Here is a 22,088-nt window from a genome sequence, read left to right on the forward strand (position 1 = left end):
AGCAATAAATAAATAAGTGAAATGAAAAGGGAATAAACATATCCCTAATATTTTCTGATTCAAGCTCTGCACTGCTATGTCTGGAGGCACAAAAGTCGGAAACAAGACCTGGTATTAGAAATCCTCCAGATTCTAATGATGCAAGTGACAAATAAGAGGGATCAGTTTTTTGGGTTTCAGCACATACTGGAGTTTTAGAAAATGAAGAAGCAGACAAATTAGCAAAGCAAGCCATGGCAAAAGAAAGTATAGATGTGGATATTTAGCATAGTAAAGAAGAAATCAAATCAATTATTAAAAGGCAGATAAATAAAAAAATGGCAAACTTACTGGGATAATGATAAAAATGAAGACTGCTCCATTCAATTCAGCCAATGGTAGAAGGGGAAGGAGTTTAAGTGTGAAAAGGAAAGAGGATTGAATTATATCAAGATTGAGATTAGGGCATAAAGGACTTAACAATCTACATGTATGTACAAACAACAAAGTTCAAAGTACAATACACCTACATTACATTGTAAGGAACAGGCGCATACAGCAAATAAGTTAGAAGGAAACACACAAAAAAAATAACAACTAGCAAACAAACAAAACAAACAATTATGAGAGCTAGAGCTTTTGATCTAGGTCATATTCTTTAATTATAGAGAAAAGTTTAGCGGCATTATTGTTTTGCATAATAGTAGGGCTTTAAAGAAAACAAAATCATTATGAAATGCCTAAAATGTAGGTTTAACGTTCATATATTTTTATTTGTGTATGTAAAATGTTATAAGCATCAGTATATTATTAACCAAGTACTCATCAATTTTATTGTCAAGTCTCTGATCCATTGCCTACGGTAGATGGCAGTAATGCTCTGAATAAGAATCCAAACCGCCAATAAGCACGAAGAAGAAGGATCGGTGGGGTGTCGCAGAATCATGACGTCGGTGTGCGCGATCCAATTGTCCCCATTGTACGAAACGACCGTTTCAGGGTTTACTGTGTCTTCGTAGTATACATTATGCAGCCGGTTTCTATGGCGGTTGAACCATAAATGTTTATTTGAAATATATGACTTTAGGGCGTCTCCGTGCGTGTTTGAGATTTTTAGCTCATTTTTGTGAGTGCTGAAGATGGCGGCGGTATCGGTACAGAGCAACAGTCCAGTAGCCGATGCATCTCGCACCGGCACAGTGGCGGGTTCAGAACGTCTCCGAACTGAGGAGGGATCTGGTAATGCACAAACTGCTATGTTCGCTTATCAACTCAAGTTTTTGTAGATAACTGTGGAGCATGCATTATAGACCTAATTGACTGTGTGTGTACACAAACATACATAGCATTTTTGTAGTACGAATGGTAACGTTATAACCAAGTAGTAACAATTCAGTACAGTAGACATTACTGCACTCAGATTTCTTATGTACAGTCAACCAAAGCTGTAGAATCAGTTAATATTTCATAAAAACACATAACAATTGCTAATTTGCAAGTCAATTTAATATTTATTTATATCTAACGTTAAGTTTAGTTAACTGTGTTAAATTAGGCATCTGGTGTTTATTTTTGTTCATCTTGCTATAACCCTTCTTGTGAGAAAATACTAGATTTTTTTGGTAATAATGTTGACTGTTTAGGTATTAGACTTCAATGAGGTGATGTCTTGTGATGTGCACATTTTCCTTAAAAATCACATAGCAGTGCTGTGCCACTTACTAGTCCATATCTTGCTTCAAAACTACTAGTTACATAATAATGAATCAGTCTTTTGCAAATCAGAATACAAGACTTTGTTTTACATTTAAGTTACTAATAAAAAGTTACTTGTTTTACTTGGTCTAGTGAAGAAATGCTATAAAGCATACAATTTAACAGATTAGTATCTGAGAAAACAGAGCGCATCTTTTTAACAGCAGTTTGTGACATCACTGCTTGATCACAAATATATGACTGTATGCTAGCGTTTTCTCTCACAAAGAAGTGGAAATTACAGTATCAGGGATTGTTAAATAAAGCTTCAACGCAATAAGTGTCTGACACTTTAAAAAAAATAGATTGTAGTCAATAATTACTACCAAAATAAAAATCTCATGTATTCACATTTATTCCCCACCAGGGGGGTCCCCCCTGTGCCATTTTGTGCTAAGAGTCTAAAGTTTGATGCGTTTTCATAGCAACACTATGGGATGTCAAAAATCCTTTCACAATTTTACACCTGCCATGTGTCTTCCTTGTACTGACCAAGTTTGAAGTAGGTGTGAAAAGCTCTTCTATGTACTAAGAGGCTGTTTACACCTGGTATTAAGATGCATTTTTGTCGATCCGATCACAAGTGGGTGAGAGAGACACATTCTGTTTACACCTGGTATTTAAATCCGTCTTTTTTGACCACTTCTGTCCTGATTACTTTTAAGGTCTGTGGACTGTGGGCGAGTCCCTCTGCTGTTTTGTACATGTATATGTAAGAGCTTTCTTGTCATCCATTTGTGATCCGATTGACAGAAACGCATCTTAAAACCAGATATAAACAGCTTTTATGTTTGTACATGTGCATATATGTTAGGGATTTTCACACTTGACTTTCACAATGACTTAATTAAAATAGCGCGCTGGTGCTTTAAATAACAGATTGTGATATTTGGGTACGTGCTCTTTTAAGTTTCTAATTGGCTGTCCTTTGCTCCAACAACCCTGACGTGTGCTCCAATGAGTTTATAAGCATGTTAAGGGCCTCAAAATTCCCTGAAGAATTGATAAAAAAAAATAATTCACCATATGTTGATGCAATGACAATACATGTAAATGGCAATATTGCTCACTTATGCACATCTGATTATTTCTAAAACAAATATATAATGTTGAACATATTTCTTATCTCACACACAATTCAGACACATTGTTCAAAAACCGCACTCTTTAGTTGTTAAATAACAAGCAAATGCATCCTTTGAATTGCAGTGGTTATTTAAGTACTGTTGCTGATCATGATTCATGTGCATCTTTTCACGGCAACATTTTTAACTATCCAGTAAAGTGTTTCTGTAGTTGGCAGAGCATTGCATTAGCAGCAGAGGTACATGGGTCCACATACACTGACAGAAATGTGTACTTTGAATGCACTATAAAGTTATTTGGATAAAAACATCTGGCAGTGCATAAATGTAATGTGCTCAGTAATTTCTCATAAATGTTTTTGTCAATTCGTGTTTGTTGACAGAGGCAGAGAAAAAGAGCCGTGTGACTGCACTGCTGGAAAGACTACATGCCAAACACAACTCATCCCGTTCCTGGCAGGAGACCAGTAAGGTGGTCCGACAGGCTATGGTAAGACTCTCTCATATAACAGCTTTCCTTAATAGAGGAGGGTAGTAGGGATGCACCGAAAGGAAAATTCTTGGGCATCTTGGGGATGGGCATTTTTCCGTAATATAATATTCAAATATTCATCAATTTAAATGACGTTAATTAAAGACATACTTTTTTGAAGTTTATATATATATACTTCAGTATATATACTTGTTATTGTATATCTAATTTTATATGTATATATGTTTTTTTAAGTAAAATAAATGGTAAAAAAAACTTAGCCTAAAAATAGCCTACAGAAAAACAAGCTTTCCAGCAAGCAAAAACCAAGACAGTGATATGACGGCTAGTTATATACCCAGTATAGTCCACCTATGAGTAACCTCGAATTTAAAGTGTAATTAAAAAACAAACAAGCATTTGAATAGCATTTTTTCTATTCAAATTATTATTGCAGATTGAATATTCAACCATTCGTGCACATACCTTCTTGTATTGCTGTATATTTGCTGCATTTATGAAGCGTGCTTGCCTTTTACTCTACGCTGATTGCTAATTGATCTTGTCATCAAACACCAGAAATAATTTTTTGCTATTTTCAGCCAGATCATTTCTGTTCCCGAGCATTCAGTGCATCCCTTTAGGGTAGATTTCTTGAGACTTATATGCATAATATTGTAGATCTCATAAGCATTTATTTTTTTGACTGTTCAGGAAAAGCGTGGAGGGATGAATACATCTGGGCACCAGATGCTGCTCAGCTGTTTAGAGACACTGCAGAGAGCTCTGAAAGGTACAATATTTAATAAATACATTATATTCTAGAAATAGTATTGGTAAAATCAATAAATACTATAGGTGCAAGAAGCGATACATGGTGGATATGCATTTCATTGTACGGCCCAGTATGGCTCCGCAGTAGAGGCGGCACAACTGTAATGATAAGTCTGTCCCACCCACTCTGAAGCTGTACTAAACTGCAATGGAAGAGCAAACCGAACCAAAGTAAAGTGAGCCGAGCCATGTTGAGTCGTAACTTGGCATGGGCCGGTATGAGATTTTGATGTTATGATAACCTTAAGCAAAACTACCACAGTGTTGCGGTATTGCCATTGCAACACTAAAATGTGTTATTTTCAAACGTCTGTGTATACAAACAACTTTTCAACTGGACACAATACATTTGATTTATAAGCAACATACAACATGTGTGCAAGGTTGAAATGAAGTCGTTAAATTATAATATTTTTTCAAAAAATATTCTTTGTAATATATTAAAGGAATAGTCTACTCGTTTTCAATATTAAAATATGTTATTACCTTAACTAAGAATTGTTGATACATCCCTCTATCATCTGTGTGCGTGCACGTAAGCGCTGGAGCGCGCTGCGACGCTTCGATAGCATTTAGCTTAGCCCCATTCATTCAATGGTACCATTTAGAGATAAAGTTAGAAGTGACCAAACACATCCCTTCGACTCGCCTGAAAAGTCCGCTCCCCTTCTCACTCTCATAATGGGAGAGGGAGGGTGTTACTGCGCCGAGTCGAAGTACTCCCATAAGTGCTATTACATCATAAAATAGAGTTCCTCTTTTAAATCCACTTAGAAAAGCGCTACGTTTTATTTTGTACCACCAAACTTGCTCGTATAACTACTCGTCTTAAATAGGAAAAACGTTGATGTGTTTGGTCACTTCTAACTTTATCTCTGATTGGTAGCATTGAATGAATGGGGCTAAACTAAATGCTATCGAAGCGTCGCAGCGCGCTCCAGCGCTTACGTGCACACACACAGATGATAGAGGGATGTATCAACTCTTCTTAGTTAAGGTAATAACATATTTTAATATTGAAAATGAGTAGACTATTCCTTTAAATGTAAACATCAAATCAATTACATGACGATTTAATAAATTTTATGTAAACACAGCTCATACCTTGGAAATGGTATCACAGAAAAAGTTAGTGGTTTTGAAACCTTGAGTCTTTAAAACCGTTATTAGCCCATGCCTAGTCGTAACATGGTATAGAAAATTCTTGTTTCCCTTTTCATCATAAATTCATTGCAATTGCTAAAAAAATCCACATTAATATATTGATTTGTAAGTAATTAAAGAATTGTTGATTTGAAGTAATTAGGTATGCAAATGTTAAACCATTATAATCTTACAATATGTCTATGCGTGTTTATATTCTTTTTATTCTCATTTACATCCTCAGTGTCATCACTGTCGTCAATGACAGATCGTCTGGAGTCCATTGCTCGCCAGAACATGTGAGATTTTAATTGATCTCTTTGTGCTTTACTCTGTGCATTATTGTAACCGGCCATTTTCAAAAGCATCTTTTGTTTCATCATAAAACTTACAGGACGAACATAAAGGCTAAAATATGTTTATTTATTTGTCAAGAGAACAGATGAACAAAGACCATGCAACGACTTTACATGTTCAACACAACCCAGATGAATGAATGTTAGTTTTTCCACATTGAAAGTGGAGGCCGGTAAAACATGCAGCTTTTGTGCCTACACAGAAAAATATAAACAAATCAAATTACAAAATACAATTATGATAAAATTGTAAAAATCTGAACTGAAATCTGAATTGAACTAAACTCTTTGTATGGCACTGTATCAGAAACCTTCCTTATGATCTGAATTGACTGATTCTCATCTATACGTATTAAGTGCATCAAGGCAGACCTCTGATAATGACTGAATTTTTATTATCAGGTGAACTTTCCTTTTAAGCTTACCATTCAAAACTCACCATAGCTGAATTAATTCAAACTGACAATAAATAGTGCTCTTACGTTATTGCTAAGCCGTTATTACAGTGCTACACAGCAAAGCACAATCGTTTATGTAATGATACAAAGTAAAGTAGTATTTGTTTTGTAAATATGTGTCATGTTTCTTTATCACATTTAGTTTAGAATGCAGGAACACATTATTTAAATTCTCTGGTATAGACGAAATAGATAATCTGTTGTGGGTGACATTTTATTCTGTGGTAAAGTTTATCTCACAACTTTACTGTTCCTAACTTTAGAAGACAAATACAAAAAGCTGAAATGGGTGCTTGTCCCCTAAGCTCAGTAAAATGTCCCTAATTGTACTGTGAATCTTCAGGTTGGGATCTCACCTGAGCCCCTCACGGACTGAGTGCTACATCACCTCAGATATGTTTTACGTCGAGGTGCATTTGGATAAAGCAGGACAGCTTGTGGATGTCAAAGTAGCCCATCATGGGGAAAACCCTGCGGTGAGGGGAATATCATTTTTGTTAAAAGTAGCATAAAAAAAGCGATCTATCTTTGCCATGAATTTTTTTTGTCATTGTCATTTTTTTATTTTCTCTTATTTTGATTTAGAGTTGTCCTGAGCTGATACAGCATTTAAGGTAGGCAAACCATTCTGAAAGATTCCTGTTTTCGAAAATTCCGAAAATTCTCGAGCCAGCATCATATGTCCAAATTTCAGTCAAAACCGTTCTATTTCATCATAAACAATCTGAAAACAGGGCTTTAAGTGTAAAATACCGAACTTGTCCTTTAACCAGTTTGATTCAGAAATTTAAGAAAACTTGTTCTCACGTGTAAGTACATATGTGACCTAACACAAACTTTTATTTTTAAGAGACAAAAACTTTGATGAGTTTTCCAAACACCTGAAGGGTCTGGTTAATCTTTACAGGTTACCTGGAGACAAGTACGTATTGCCTTGTTTATAGTTTTTTTGTGTTTCATCATCAATACATGTATTCCAGTGAATTAAGAAGGTTTTCTTATTTTCTTCTTCAGCAAATTAAAAACCAAGATGTACCTGTCTCTTCAGTCTCTGGAGTTAGACCTTACCAAAATGATGCATATGTTCAGGTAAATAAATTTTTTCAAGAAAAGAAAAAATCCTGCCGTTATACATAACTTTGAAGGTACCATAGGACTGTCTGTTGTAGACATGGTACTATGTATTACCATGTTTTTGGACGGGTGTCATGATGGTCTACTTTTACTTCTTGCGTCTACTTCTTTTCTGAATATCGTTAAACGCAACGCAAGCTTGTGAACTACATTTATTTTTATCAACTGTTAGCATTAGTTAATACACTATAAACTAATATCAATTACTGTAATGACATAAACAAGAATGAATAAATGCGTCTATTGTTCATTGTTTGTTCATAATGCATCCTGTACGAATGAAAAAGATGTCACGCATTGTACAATGCAAGTCAATGAAAATGTGTACATCGTTATTTTAATGTTGGTTGTTTTCTGCTTTGCCCAACATAGTCTGTCACTGTTGCCATAATAATTTCACTAATGCTAGAGTTATTGGCAAGAATAATGTTTTAAAATTTGGTTATTATGTATGGTGTTGCCGCATTGTATCGCCGCCATATACTATAATTGTACAAACAAAGTTTTTTTTTCTTCTACAGGATTGCCACGAATGCCAACACTGTGGAAACGATTCTTCATGGTAGTGTGGGTCTGTTGACGGCGAGAAGTGGTGGTCATCTAGTGTCTCTACAGTGTTATGTTTCTCCATACGACATCTTTGAAGAAGGATCAGGAACCCAACTCAACTTTACAGATGCCAATAGTGAGATAATATTTCAATGAGAGAGAATGTAAAAGCTTAAGTTTAAGAAAAATCTGAAGCATAACTTTACAGCGATTAATCACTCTCGTTCTTCTCTTTTCTTCTGCAGTTCCTCGTACTTTAGGTGTGAGTGTATCAGTGACTGTTGAGGGCACCTTGTCGGTTTACAAGCTCCCTATCGCTCCACTTATTACAGGATCCCATCCGGTCGACAACAAAGGGTCAGTCAATTTGCCAATGCCTTGGTTTGAAAATTAATGGGGTCTGGGGTGAGGTGTCAAGAATTAATATATTCTTATATATAATATAAAAATATATATTCAGTTTACATAGCTTTAAATGTCTTCCTCATCAATGACAAAAGCATTTACGTAACCGTACAATTACATAAATAGTAATCGTGACATCACAAGGTAGATGACTGCCTCAGTCAAGATGACAACACATCATTGTATTGTTGGCTCTGCTCACTGGCGTTTGGTCTGAGGAGTGCTTCAAGTGGATCTAAAGGAGTAGTTGTTTACAATTATGATTAAATTGTAATAACAAAATTTAGTTTGTTGCAAGTAACAGATTAGTTTAATAAATGATATAGACAGTGAGTTATATCCAGTGTTATCCAGTTAGCATATTGTAATGGAATGGCTATATACTTTATCTATCTTCTATCTTATACTTGTCTATCAAGTTGGCACCTGATGTCTAAGACCTTTGTTCTGTAATGTTTTTGTGTTCATTTAGAAGTTAACCCGCTCCAGATTAAATGAGCGCATGGTGGCGTAAAAACAATTGTCGTGTCATGCAAATAAGCATTAAAAAACAGTTGCCCTTGAAAGTTTGTGAATCTGGGGGAAAAATTCAAGGCCTGGAAAGTTTTTAAAAATAAACATACATAGATACAGGTCATTTAAAGTGCTTGAATCTATTTTAACCAAAAAGTTTTCTGGAAAAAAAATCCTTATTATGTAGTGTAGGAGAATATCATAAAAATTCTAGACTTTTTAAACACACGTGCAAAACTGTTCGCTTTAAATGCTTATGTCTTCTGTATGCGAATGTTGATTCATACCAAAATGCTTTTTTTGCAAAACGTCTCGGGTTACATATGTAACTGTTATTCCCTGAGAAGGGAACGAGACTCTGCGTCTCCCTTGCCATGCTTCATGCGTCCCTGTAACGCCGTCTTTGGCAATATTTCAGATAGCGATATAGTTTCTGGCTCCCGCATCACCCTGTCTTTGTCGTTAAGCCTCACCATTGGTTGAATTTGATATACACATTCAGATGCACTTACCCCTGGAGGCGTTCCCCAAGTGTCACACAGTGACACAGCGCGAGTTCCCTCAAAAGGAAACTGTAACAATGTATCTTAAAAGGCAACATGATGTAACTTTGCTCTCGCTCGAAATGTGTCCCCACATTTAGTCCTGGAAAGTCCTTGAAAGGTCCTTGAATTAGAAGTTAACTAAGGTGTCTTCGCTGGCATGTCAGACGGAACTGACATGCTGTTGTGTAAATGAGATAAATAACACAAGGCTATTTAGTTTGTTTTAATAAAAGAACAAGATATAGACCTGTTCTATATTAAAGGTAACCTTAAATTACTTCTGTTGTGATCTGGTGCTATATAGAAAATAATATTACTTGACTTTTAAAGGAATATTCCATTTTCTTAAAAGAAAAATCCAGATAATTTCATCACCAACATGTCATACAAAATGTTGATGTCTTTCTTTGTTCAGTTGAGAAGAAATTATGTTTTTTGTGGAAAACATTGCAGGATTTTTCTCATTTTAATGGACTTTAATAGAGCCCAACATTTAATACTTAACTTAACGCAAATTTGCGTTTTATATATGTAACACGTGCCCTCCCTACGTCACTACGCATTTACGTTAGGTTGCGCTGGACCGGATCTAGACGAGAAGTTGTGGTTTAAAAGAGCATATTTTTTATTTTTCTTGTCAAAAATGACAATCGTTTCGCTAGATAAGACCCTTATGCCTCGTTTGGGATCGTTTATAGTCCTTTGAAACTCCGTTGAAAAAAACTCTTGGGCTCTATTAAAGTCCATTAAAATAAGAAAAATCCTGCAATGTTTTTCACAAAAAAACATAATTTCATCTCAACATTTTGGATGACATGGTGGTGAGTAAATTATCTGGATTTTTCTTTTAAGAAAATGGAATATTCCTTTAAGGGGTCGGGGCTGTACACGAGTCTACATGTAAGAAACATGTTGGTATTGTATTGATACTGTAATCTGTGCTAAGTTGGCGGCATTTAGTGCAAACCAAGACCATTTGAGAAGCTTACAATTATATTGTGTAAGTGAAACTGTGGTAAAACCGCAACATGTAGGCTGTCAATTCTGAAAGTGGGTGTGTACATCAAAGCTTAAGACCTTAACTCTATCCCCGCCAGCGTTTTAAAAAAGAAAGTTGACAGCCAGCGCCAGCATTTTTTTCAGAACATGTTCTTCTTAAAATGTATAAACATACAATATATCAAATGAAAGAACAGACCCTCTGCTTTTAAACAAACAAACAAAACGGAAAAAATATGCATCCTATCTCTATTTGTTCTCTTTTTATAAACTCTGGGTAGGTTTGTTCAAAAATACAAAATTTTAAGCAAAAAGCTGAAATAATTTTATTTTTGTAAAGGAGTTTTGTTAGAGATCAGATTCAGAACGATTATCAAAACATACACAGAGTTTTCAATGTTGTTGAATTCGCCTATGCTTCAGTTTTTCTTTAATTTGGTAAGAGCGCCACCTAGTGGATAATAGCTGACTTATAAATGACTGTAAAACTCGTCAGGAAAGCGTCATTGGCCGGGAAGTGTTTTCTCTTAATTTATAAGATAATTTGTCAATGGCGGGGAAAGAGTTAATAAGTGAAAAAAAATCTATTTAAATGATTGTAGTGTCAGGTTGCAACATAACAAACTTTTAAAAGGTGAAGTGGGTTTAAATCCTTACTGAATGCACAGTATATGTACACAACATAACAGGCAGACAGACATATAGCATGCACTTAAATAAAGGTTTTGCCGTTAAATTTTAAAGCCATTTCATTTTGGATTTTTTTCTGTAATAATAGCTGTAATAGCTGGGAAGTTGACTAATTGTTTATTTTACTATATTTACTGAAAATTTGTCATTGTTGAGGTGTCACATCAGGTTTTAATTTATGTCTTACTGTTTTTTAGGACGCCATCATTTTCCTCTGTAACAAATTCAAACTGTGTAGATTTACCAGCATGTTTCTTCTTGAAGATGAATCATCCAATGCCCTTTTCTTTATCGTTTGTTCAGAGAATGGGAAATACCACAGGTGAGGAAATGTCTTTTAGTAAAACCAGTTTCATAGTTTAATAGTTACATATAGATTTTTCTATTGTATACTGGAATTTTTAGTGGTCCAAGCACGAAGTGATAAAACCCTATTGTATTAGTAAGGGAGTTACAATTTTTGTAATTGCGAGAGCACAAACCATTTGATATTTGCAATGTCTATAACAATAATATATTTAAAATTAAATAAAATGGGCTTCACATGCAGTTCAGTTTAGTTCAGCATGCTCATTTGCTTTGGCGTATTTTGAGTCTATCAATGTCTCTATTGGAACCAATTAGAGCTGTTTTTTATAAAAAATAATTTATCAATAATTGCAGTGTATAAGATCAAAGTATGGCAGGAGTAATTTTACCTGGCACTTGTGGGGCAGTACAGGCGACACAGAATGTGTACAGATGTTAAGCAAAGGTTCATCCACACAGATGGCTGCCAGGATGCCTTATGCACCAGTGAATGATTGGGACCATTTGTCTTCCTCTTACAATATATATTTATAAATCTTACTATATTTATAGGAATCCCAGTATTTGAGACTGCACCCACCTTGTCCTCACTATTTGACCTCATCATTAAAAGCCAACTTCATGAAGAGGGTTGCGTTTCTCCTGGTCTGGACCAATCAGTGCGCTTCTATGCGGTGAGTGTTAGATCCCTTAAACGGAAAGATTACAGTCAGCATAGATATGTATTTTTGACATATCAGTCATGATTCTTTGATTTTCAACTAGGCATCTTTAAAACTATGTAACCATTTTCTTAATGTATCTTACTGCATTTCTTACTAGTTCAATCAGTATCTGGTTGGGGTTTTTTGTTCTTAATTTAATTAGGAGTTTTTATAAAAAGGGGAGTTCATTTTATTGGGGTTACAACATCGCATAAATGTAATGTCGTAAGGGTACATTTTTTAAAATTTAATAGAAATAATAGAAAGTGTTATTAGTAACTTTAAATGTGAAAACATGATCTTTGCACTTCAAACACTAATTTTACAAATGTATTGTCCCTCTACCCAATAAGTGTTTACCAGGACAGCAGCATTGTTATTTTCTCAATGGTGATGCTCCTGTTCAAGATGGAAGATCTCTGCAAGGAGTTTTGGTTAACAAGATTCCTTTTAGACATCCTGCTCAAGTGCCTGCACTCCTTGACATCATACGACACCAGGCTGCTTACAACACACTAATTGGTAGCTGTGTCAAAAAGACCTTTATTAAAGAAGGTGGGTATATCATATTTTAGAGATGGCAAAACAAATGTGGCATTTTTTTCTAATACTTCTCACTTAGACTAGTGACAATTGTGTATAATGGTATATTTTATTGGTTCTTTATGATTTTTGGAAAGAAGTTAAAATATAATTTACTGTTTGTGGCAGATACTCCAGGACTTCTGCAGTTTGAGGTGTGCCCGTTAACAGACACAAGCTTTAATGTGTCCTTCCAGCATCCAGTCAATGAATCACTTGTCTGTGGTAATTATACAAGCATTTTACAAGTCTATTTTTAACAAAAAAATCTGTCACTTAAATAAATAGTTCAGAGAATAAAAACTTTCCTTTCTTTAGCCAAAAACAGAGTTAAAAAAAGAGTTTGTAATGCCATTGCGTAGTACCCAATTTTTTTTAAAGCCCATCCATTATCAATAAATGATATCATACTACTTTAGTGGGTAAATATATGCTTTCTAAAGCAAAACAATGTATTTGTGAGAGAAACTATTTGTATTTTTGGTGTATTTTGCGGTCGTCATGTCTTTTGGTTCCTGTGTGCCTTGTGACTGCATTTCGTCACAACGTATTTGACGACTAGTGAGAACCAGTGAGATCATCTTACTTAACATTTGAGTTTAGTCAACATTTGAAGTGAATCAAAACCTTTCATAAAAATTTTCTTTTTGTTTTGAACAATACACATTTTTGTCTTAGTCTGGTCTTGACAACTTTGGTGAGCTTTTTTGATCCACTTCAAATGTTGACTAGTGTAGATGTGTGTACATGCCAATGTGACATATCGATCACTAAAAACATAAAAAATACAAATTGTTTTCTCTCACAAGCATACCAATTTGCCACAAAAGATAATACTTCACTGCAGTCGTATGAATTTTCTTCTTTGATGATGATGATGATGGTTCTCAAAAAATCAGGTATGATTCAAATCCCATTAAAAAAAGAAGAGCCAGAATCCTATTTAATGTAACTCTGATTATGTGCGACTAAAAAGTGAAGTTAGGATGGCATTATGGTAAGCAAAAAATAGGAGAATTTTCATTTTTCTGTGAACTATTTCTTTAATGTTACCACAGTTTTTCACCTCTGATCTCTGACTCTGTCTTTTACTTGCAGTGGTGATGGACGTGATTGACTCAAGGCAGGTGGCCTGTAAGCTGTATAAGGGTTTATCTGATGCTTTGATCTGCACTGATGACTTCATTACCAAAGTAGTCCAAAGGTATGTGAAGATCTTTTCTGTAGCTGATCATGGTAGAGCATATTGATATCAATGCTAAACTTATTCATATTCCTATAGAATGCACATACCGTATTTTCCGGACTATAAGTCGTTCCTGAGTATAAGTCGCATCATTAAAAAAATGAAGAGGAAAAAAAACATATATAAGTCGCATTGGACTATAAGTCGCATTTATTTAGAACATTATTATTCTTTGGGGGGTATTTTGTTTGTGAAGTCTTTCTTCGTTGTCTTTAAGTTAATGTTTCCGTTAACAGTTTTTTTCAGGGGTAGGCTACAGGAGCAACATATAGCGCCCTCTCGTGGCTGTAGATGGTAATGTTTTCTTTTGGTTCATGTTAGTCAGTATCAGTTAATTTTGACATATAAGTCGCACCTGACTATAAGTCGCAGGACCAACCAAACTATGAAAAAAATTGCGACTTAATAGTCCGGAAAATACTGTACTGATTAAATGTATAGCTTGAATCCACTGTAATAGGGCTGCAAAAACTAATCGAAAATCATTGATAATGACATTTGTTGTCAACGAATTTCATTATTGATTCATTGGTCTGTGACAGCACATGCTCCCTCACCACTGTCAGACAGCGTGGACACGCGTTTACTTCATATAACAGTCCTTCCAGAAAAACGCGGAGTTTTTTTTTGTGATTGTTGCGGGCAAAAATCCTCGATTTTGCGCACGTTTTCTTAAAAAATGCGATGAAATATGCGGGATATTTATTCAATTTATGCAATGGAATTGCGGGAATTTGCGAAAATTGCCGAACTTGCAAAGACTGCGGAAACTTGCAAAAGCTGCAATGTTGTTCACGTCACATAATCACGTCACTTCATAACGTTTCCATGGCAATAGAGGACATGGCTGCGCTTTTGAGAAGTAAATGCAACATTTTTCAACTTTCTGCTAATATATATGTGAGTTTTTGCTACGAAAATGCGGAGATTATGAAATCATGCAAGCCCCGCATATTTTGTGTGCGGAAATTGGTAATTAATGCGGCGAAAGTGCGTCGTATTTGGAAAAAATGCAGCCCCGAATAAATATGCGGACTTTTGGCTGATTATGCAATATATCGCGCGATCGCACAATCGCGTTTTTCTGGAGGGACTGATATAAGTCAGGTGCTAATTTTTTATACAGCGCAAGTTACGGACTTCTCATTGTGCGACTAGCTTATTTTAAAACTAAGCACCATTGCCAGGTCTGCAGCTTTATAAGGTCTGCAGCGTTGCCAGGTCCACAGCCTTTTGGCAGAGTTCTAAAATTGGGTTACTTTTATGCTGTTTCCGCTTGTTTGTTGATGTTTTTTGCAGGTTTCAGATTGAATCATTTGGTTCATTAGTTGTTGGTATTTGGGAACACTTCAACCCAATGACGGAAGCAAAAGTGTAAAAAAAACCGCTGGTAAATAAAGGTTTAATTTCATCCTTTAATATAAGGGTGTACTCACACTATCTAAATCAAACTGCACTCGGACTGTGGATTAGTTAATCGCGCCCTGGCCGGGTTGCAGAGGTGGGCTGGAGCACGGTTCACTTGGGCTCAGGCGCGGAAGGCGCAGTGTGATCGCTTTTCGCGCCAGAGCACATTTCAAAAGGAGGGACATCAATTGCACGACTATTCACTTTCATCTGCCTTCGTTAAAACCTTGTAATGCGCGGAGCAGGGTTACGTGAATGTCTACGCTGCACACGTGACAGGTCAACTAAGCAATATGATAGGCATGTGAAAGGGATGTTTGTCATCGCGCTCAAAACGACTCTAAATTAAAAACACAGACTTAACATTACGATGGGTTCCAGTGTTAAGAGAGCGCTTTACTTCCTGCTTTGTTCAAAACAATTGCATCCTAATGAAAAAAGCTCGGATCGATAAAATTGAGTGCGTGCATCTTATTTATTTTGTTAATAAGGAATAATGTTATTTCTAATTAAGGTTGAAGATTAAAATGAGATCAATAATCTGTGGCAAAATGTATTCACCAGCACATCTCTGAAGACTCAATCCATTTTGTTTATTTACATTTTAGAAAAATCAAAAAGGTTATATAAGTAAAACTGTGTAGTAGTGTGTGGTTTTTGCACTTTTAAATGTACACTTCTACATGTGAATTCCCTAATTTAGTGCCATATTTAGATATTATCCAATTACTCGATTAATCGAAAAATAATCGCCTGATTAGTCGATTAATAAAAAATAAACGCCTGATTAAATGATTATGAAAATAATTGTTAGTTGCAGCCCTACACTAAAAATAAATACATATTATTTGCATATACCAGTCTGAGGTGGATAACACTTTGATAGAATGTTTGGTAAGAGGTTGTAGTGTTGCATCCTGCAACAGGGTGTTCCAAAAGCTTCTAAGAGAAAAACTAAATGTTGTTTAGGAGTTTATTGTGCTGGAATACGGCGCCACAGTGATTCAGTTGTCTCACAGCAAGAGGGTCCCTGGTTTGAGTCCCAGAGGCCTTTCTGTGTAAAGTTTGCATGTTCTCTCTGTGTCAGTGTATGTTTCCCCACACACTTCAAATGCATGTGTGTGAGAGAGTGTGAATGTGAACAAAACAGTGGACATAAACAAATGCTGGTTCTCACAATGAATATATGTAAAGAAGCTTTGAATGCTGTTAAAAAGAAAAGAATAAAGCTGTAATTATTTTTGTGTTTTACTATTCTGTTGTTTTTCTCACTAGATGCATGTCGATTCCTGTGACTATGCGTGCCATCCAACGCAAGGCAGAGACTATCCAGGCAGACACTCCAGCATTGTCCCTTATAGCTAAGACTGTGGAAATAATGGTAAAGAAGAACCTCCCCCCAACTAGTAGCCCAGGTTACATGGAAATTGGTACAGGGGCTAATGAAGCAAACCCTATAGGCCTCCCTGGTGTAAGTGGTGGGACCACATCTGCAGTAAGCAACAATGTTGTGGGTGTAGGGGGAAGTGGGGCTTTCCAAGGCCCCATTACCTCACTTTTCAATATAAGTCGTACAAGTCAGGGAGGCTCAACTATGGACAACCTAGGACAGGTTGGAGGCCAGCAGCAAGTAATTCAACAACCACAGAATCATGGAACAGATGATTTTAGCAAAGTCACACAGAATCCTATTCTAACCAGCCTTCTGCAAATCACAGGCAGTGTCGGGTCCAGTCCTACTCCACAGCCACCTCAGCCTCACCAAACCCCCCCACCAACCACCTCACCAGCAAGCAACACCAAAAACCACCCAATGCTGATGAACCTACTAAAAGATAACCCTTCACAAGATTTTGCAACGTTGTATGGCAGTAGCCCTCTAGAAAGACAGAACTCATCAGGATCCCCACGGACTGATAGCCAAGGGCAGTCTTGTTCTGCAACCAAAGGTAAGAAAAAGCGTCCAAGAGGCTGTGATAAAGGACTAGTAGGCATGAAGCAACAATCTCAGCAGCAGGTAGGAGGCATGACCCAACAGTCTCATCACACACACCACTCTGAAGATGATTTCCATCGAGAGCTTTTCTCCATGGATGTTGATGCCTCCCAGAACCCCATTTTTGATGTCAGTCTTACAGGCGATGGACTTGACACCCCTCACAGTATCACTCCAGCTCCAAGTCAATGTGGGACTCCCCCTTCAGGTCCTGGAATGCCATACCACTCACAGTCTCATGTTCAAACTCAACAACAAGGATCTGTACATCGTATGGTTCGCCTCTCCAGCTCTGAAAGTATAGGGCCTGATATTAATGACATTTTGTCTGATATTCCTGATCAGGCCAACAAAGGAAGTAGCCAACATCTCATTGGTGAAGAAGGAGGATCCTTGGGAACTCCACTTCGGGATTCCTCCAGCTCAGGCCAAGGTAGTGCAGTGTTTGAGGCAGACCTGTTTAATGCAAACAGCAATGAAAATCCATTTACTGATGCAGCAGACCTGATTGCAGAAGCTACTGCCACACCCAATAGCGATTCTTCCTCAACAAATTTCTTTCCAGATACAGACTTTAACCCAGAACTTCTCCCTGGACAGGGAAGCTTTTCACAGAGTTACTTTGAAGACAGTTCCCCCAGCCCTGACCCTGATAATGATCTTGTTAAAGGTTTCAGTGGGGGAAGTCAGCAGAACACCCCTACAGGCACACCTCATAATCCCACTTCACATGGGCAAAACACTCCAGATGCCTCTTTTAAAGACCATTTTGACATTGGAATGTTTAGTGGGAACAGTAGTGGAGGAAAACCAGTGCTAGGTCCATCAGATTTGGGGGACTCACACACTTCTCATGGCGGTGGGGGCCAAAGCCCACTCATATTGGGCATGGGGGCAACAGGCAGTGATTTTAAAAGCAGTGAAACAAAGATTAAACAGCAAATAAGGACAAAGGAGGATAATGGAGGAAATTCTGGAATGGGATTAGGTGCTTCATGCTCTTCTGAAATGAAACCGGTGAAGCGTAGTCGAACTCCTTCAAGTGAGGGCAAATCAAAAGACAAGCCTCCTAAGCGCAAGAAGTTGGATCCAGATGGCAAGTCACCTTCACACAGCTCAGGGGGTCGACCTTATACTCCTCCATGTGGGAGTAACAATTCTGGAGGAACAATGAGTGCAGGTGGATCTAAGTCACCTGGGAGCTCAGGTAGATCTCAGACCCCACCAGGAGGTGCTACACCACCAATCCCTAAAATTACTATACAAATACCCAGGACTTTAACTGGAGGAAAAACAACTTCTCATGGAGGCTACACATCGAGTAGCTCAGCAAGTGGAGGTACTGGTAGTTCAAATGTCACAAGTAGCAAAAGTCATCATTCCCACTCTTCTTCCTCAGGGAAGATGAAGAGTAGTAAACTAGAACTCTCTGTTGGGCAAGGCAGCAGCTCCAAACCATCTAATATTGGAGGTGTTGGGAGTGGTATGGCTCCTCAATCCAAAGGGTCTTCCTTGGGAATGAGCACAGGAAAGCCATCATCTTCTCCTATTACCAAACATGGGACATCAGGTTCAGGCAGTGGTGGAGGTAGTGGAACAGGAAGTGGAAACAAAATTAAGCCACAAGGTGGTAAACCCCCTGGCTCACTTATGAACCCTAACATCAAGCCCAACATTTCTCCTTCACACTCACGTTCTGGCAGTTCTGACAAACACTCCTCTCCAATGAAACTTCAGCAAGGCCAGGTTCCTGGGACTCCACCCTCTACTAAAGCAAAGTCTCCAATTGGTTCAGGCGGTGGAGGATCAGGAGGGTCTAAATCCTCATCAGGTGGTGGAATGGGTACCCAAAAACAGTTAGGCAGTAGCTCATCTTCAAGTGCTTCTGCATCTGGTGCCAGTGCCTCCTCTTCCTCTGGGTCCATGCCATTTTCTTCAGGTGGCCAGTCACAGTATGGGAGCAGTGGTGGGGGTGGGAACAACCCTAATGCTAAGGGTAAGTCACCAAGCCGAAACAAAAAGCCATCTCTTACAGCAGTCATAGACAAACTTAAGAGTGTGGGTAGTGGCGGGATTGGTGGGGAAGAGGGTGAATGTGGTGGTGGGAGTGCAGGTGGGGGGATGCCTTCAAATACTGGTTCTTCATCCTCCAAGCATGGAATGTCCTCACAAGGAGGAGAGTTTATAAATAAACGAGACAAGATAGACAAAGATGGCAAGTCCAAGGTTACTGGATCAGGTCCCAACAACTCTGGCGATAAGAAGTTAATGGATTCTAAAAGTAGTGGGGTGAGTGGCACTGGTGTGGCAAAAATTATTATCAGTAAACCAGATGGGGGCTCTCCAAGCATCAAGTCTAAAGTAACTCTTCAGAAACCTGGAGAAAGTTCTGGAGATGGCTCCATGCGTTCCCAGCACACAGGCCTTAAAGCATCACCTCTTTTCAGTGGCTCAACACCAAAACATGATCGCAGCTCCCCAAGCCATAGCCGTTCCCCAGGGGGGTACACTCCTCTCAACCCAGATAGTGAAAGTGAATCTGGTAGCAGTTCAGTGGCTGAAAAGTCTCATCAGAACAGTCCTAGCTCTGATGATGACCAAGCTATTAGACCACATCAACCCCCTCAAGACTACATGAGTTCCATATCGATTAGCCAAGGTGAAAAACACAAGAAGCATAAAAAAGAGAAGAAAAAGCAGAAGGAGCGAGAAAGGGATAGGGATAGAGACAGAGAAAAAGAAAAGAAGAAATCAGTGTCTTGTGGGCCATCATCTCACCCAATAAAAACAGACAGTTGGTCCAGATCTCCAATATCTTTAGATTCAATGTCTATGCTTGGCTCTGAGCGCACCTCACGACCAAGTCCTATGTATGTGCATACAGAAGATGACGATCTCATGGATTCAGCCTTAACAGGCAATCTAGAACCATTTAAATAAATAGACATTTGTATGCCTGCCTTGTAGAGGCACATGGATATAGCATAATATTTACTGTAATTATTTTCTAACTTTTTACATTAATTATTTTCTAATATTTTTATTTGCAAAATATATTTCAGATATTTTTTGATTGTTTATATTTTAGGCATAATTTCTGCAAATCAGATGATGCATAGAGAGTGCGCTCATTAGTATCTCAATTTCCAAGTCTAGAAAACTATTTAAAAGTATATAGAACGTTCTGGTGTGAGATTTTAAATATATATTCTTAGTATGTAGTTTTCATTATTATTGTTGGAATCCCAGCTTTGTTTTGCAGTTGACCAAATTTTATCTGTACAAATGTTCTTAAAGTAATTTTGTCATTATTAGTCATTTATATCACAATGTATAGTAACTTGACAGATTCATATTTTCATTTTGGCTTTTTAAACAAAACCAGACATTCTATTTTTACCCAAACATAAAGGTGTCAATGTTGTTTAACCCTGCCTTTACAGATAAAATGGCCTAATATTTGCTGAAAATGTTTTAGCTTCCTTAATGGTACATCATACATATGGGGGTGGTTTCCCAGACCAGGCATTAGTTTAAGCCAGGACTAGACCTTAGTTTAATTAGGAAATATAACTAGTTTTAACAAACTAATGTCTTATTAAAAACATTACTTGTGTTCATTTAGAGGCAAAACAAAGGGCACTGATGTATTTTAAGATGTCAGTGCAAGATGTTTTCAGTTTGTACAGCTCTTAGATTTATTTTAGTCTACGATTAGTCTAATCCCTGTCCGGGAAACTGCCCCTTAAAGTTTTTAGATAGTAGCTGGAGTGGGGATAAACACAAATTTTTTTCTGCATCTGATTTTGGAGTTTATATGTAGTTACATATAAATTACATATAAATGGAGTTTATATGTAGTTACAATATAAGTAAAATATATTGGTGCCAATTTTTTGTTTATAATTTTGAATGATTTGCCCAACCTTCACAGAGGTAACCAGAGGATTTAAATGGAAACACTGTATGATGTACATGGTAATTATGAGCCAAGATGTTAAATTGTAACTTTATTACAGTTTGGGAACTGATTCAGTAGAAAAAATTTCAGTTTCAGGTTGTTGGCTAAAAGCAGGATAAAGTGTCTATTAGACAGAAAGTAAGACAAAGGTCCATAGAAATAAATACTGCTTTAATGTCATATTGTCCCACATTATTGCATGGTTTATTTATATGTATTTGTATATATTATGCTAATATTACAAAGAATGTTTTTCAAATGCGATGTACAGTACAGAATATAGGACATAAACTGATTCTTCATTAATGGTAGTAATATTTATTTTGTGTTTTCAGGCAACTGTGATTTACATGGAAAAGCATTTCCCAAGTACTCCTGTTAAAAGGGACATTACATAAGACGTCAAATAAATCTTTGGTGTCCCCAGAGTACATATGTGAAATTTTAGCTCAAAATATCATAGATAATTTATAATAGCAAGTTAAAATTGTCACTTTGTAGGTGTGAGCAAAATGTGCCGTATTTGGGTGTGTCCTTTAAAATGCAAATGAGCTGATACATGGCAGTGCCGGGGTTGGATTGTGCAGATTAAGCGCCAGTATAAGCCCCTTCTGACATCACAAGGGGAGCCAAATTTCAATTTTACATGCTTGTGGAGAATGGTTTACAAAAACTAAGTTACTGGGTTGATCTTATTCACATTTTCTAGGTTGATAGAAGCACTGGAGACCCATTTATAGCACTTAAAGGGGCCATGGCACAAGACTTTTTTAAGATGTCAAATAAATCTTTGGTGTCCCCAGAGCACATATGTGAAGTTTTAGCTCAAAATACCCCACAGATATTTTATTATAGCATGTTAAAATTGCCACTTTGTAGGTGTGTGCAAAAATGTGCCATTTTGGGTGTGTCCTTTTTAAATGCAAATGAGCGGTTTGTTACAATTGAAACTCAATTGTGCTGTGA

The 22,088-nt window shown here is 37.1% G+C and overlaps 1 protein-coding gene across 1 annotated transcript; it reads left to right on the forward strand.

Annotated features, from left to right (window-relative positions):
• The first annotated feature begins 888 nt into the window (after positions 1–888).
• med1 (mediator complex subunit 1) lies at positions 889–21,428 on the forward strand. Its single transcript, XM_055175720.2, has 16 exons — positions 889–1,218; positions 3,203–3,309; positions 4,006–4,084; positions 5,513–5,567; positions 6,426–6,558; positions 6,668–6,696; positions 6,933–7,004; positions 7,097–7,171; positions 7,738–7,901; positions 8,011–8,122; positions 11,115–11,239; positions 11,779–11,900; positions 12,284–12,485; positions 12,642–12,737; positions 13,611–13,716; positions 16,441–21,428. The coding sequence occupies exons 1-16, from the start codon at positions 1,119–1,121 to the stop codon at positions 20,099–20,101; spliced, it is 5,238 nt and encodes a 1,745-aa protein (XP_055031695.2). The 5' UTR covers positions 889–1,118; the 3' UTR covers positions 20,102–21,428.
• The last annotated feature ends 660 nt before the right edge of the window (positions 21,429–22,088 follow it).

This window comes from Misgurnus anguillicaudatus, chromosome 4 (genome assembly GCF_027580225.2).
Source record: "Misgurnus anguillicaudatus chromosome 4, ASM2758022v2, whole genome shotgun sequence".
Lineage (NCBI taxonomy): Eukaryota > Metazoa > Chordata > Actinopteri > Cypriniformes > Cobitidae > Misgurnus > Misgurnus anguillicaudatus.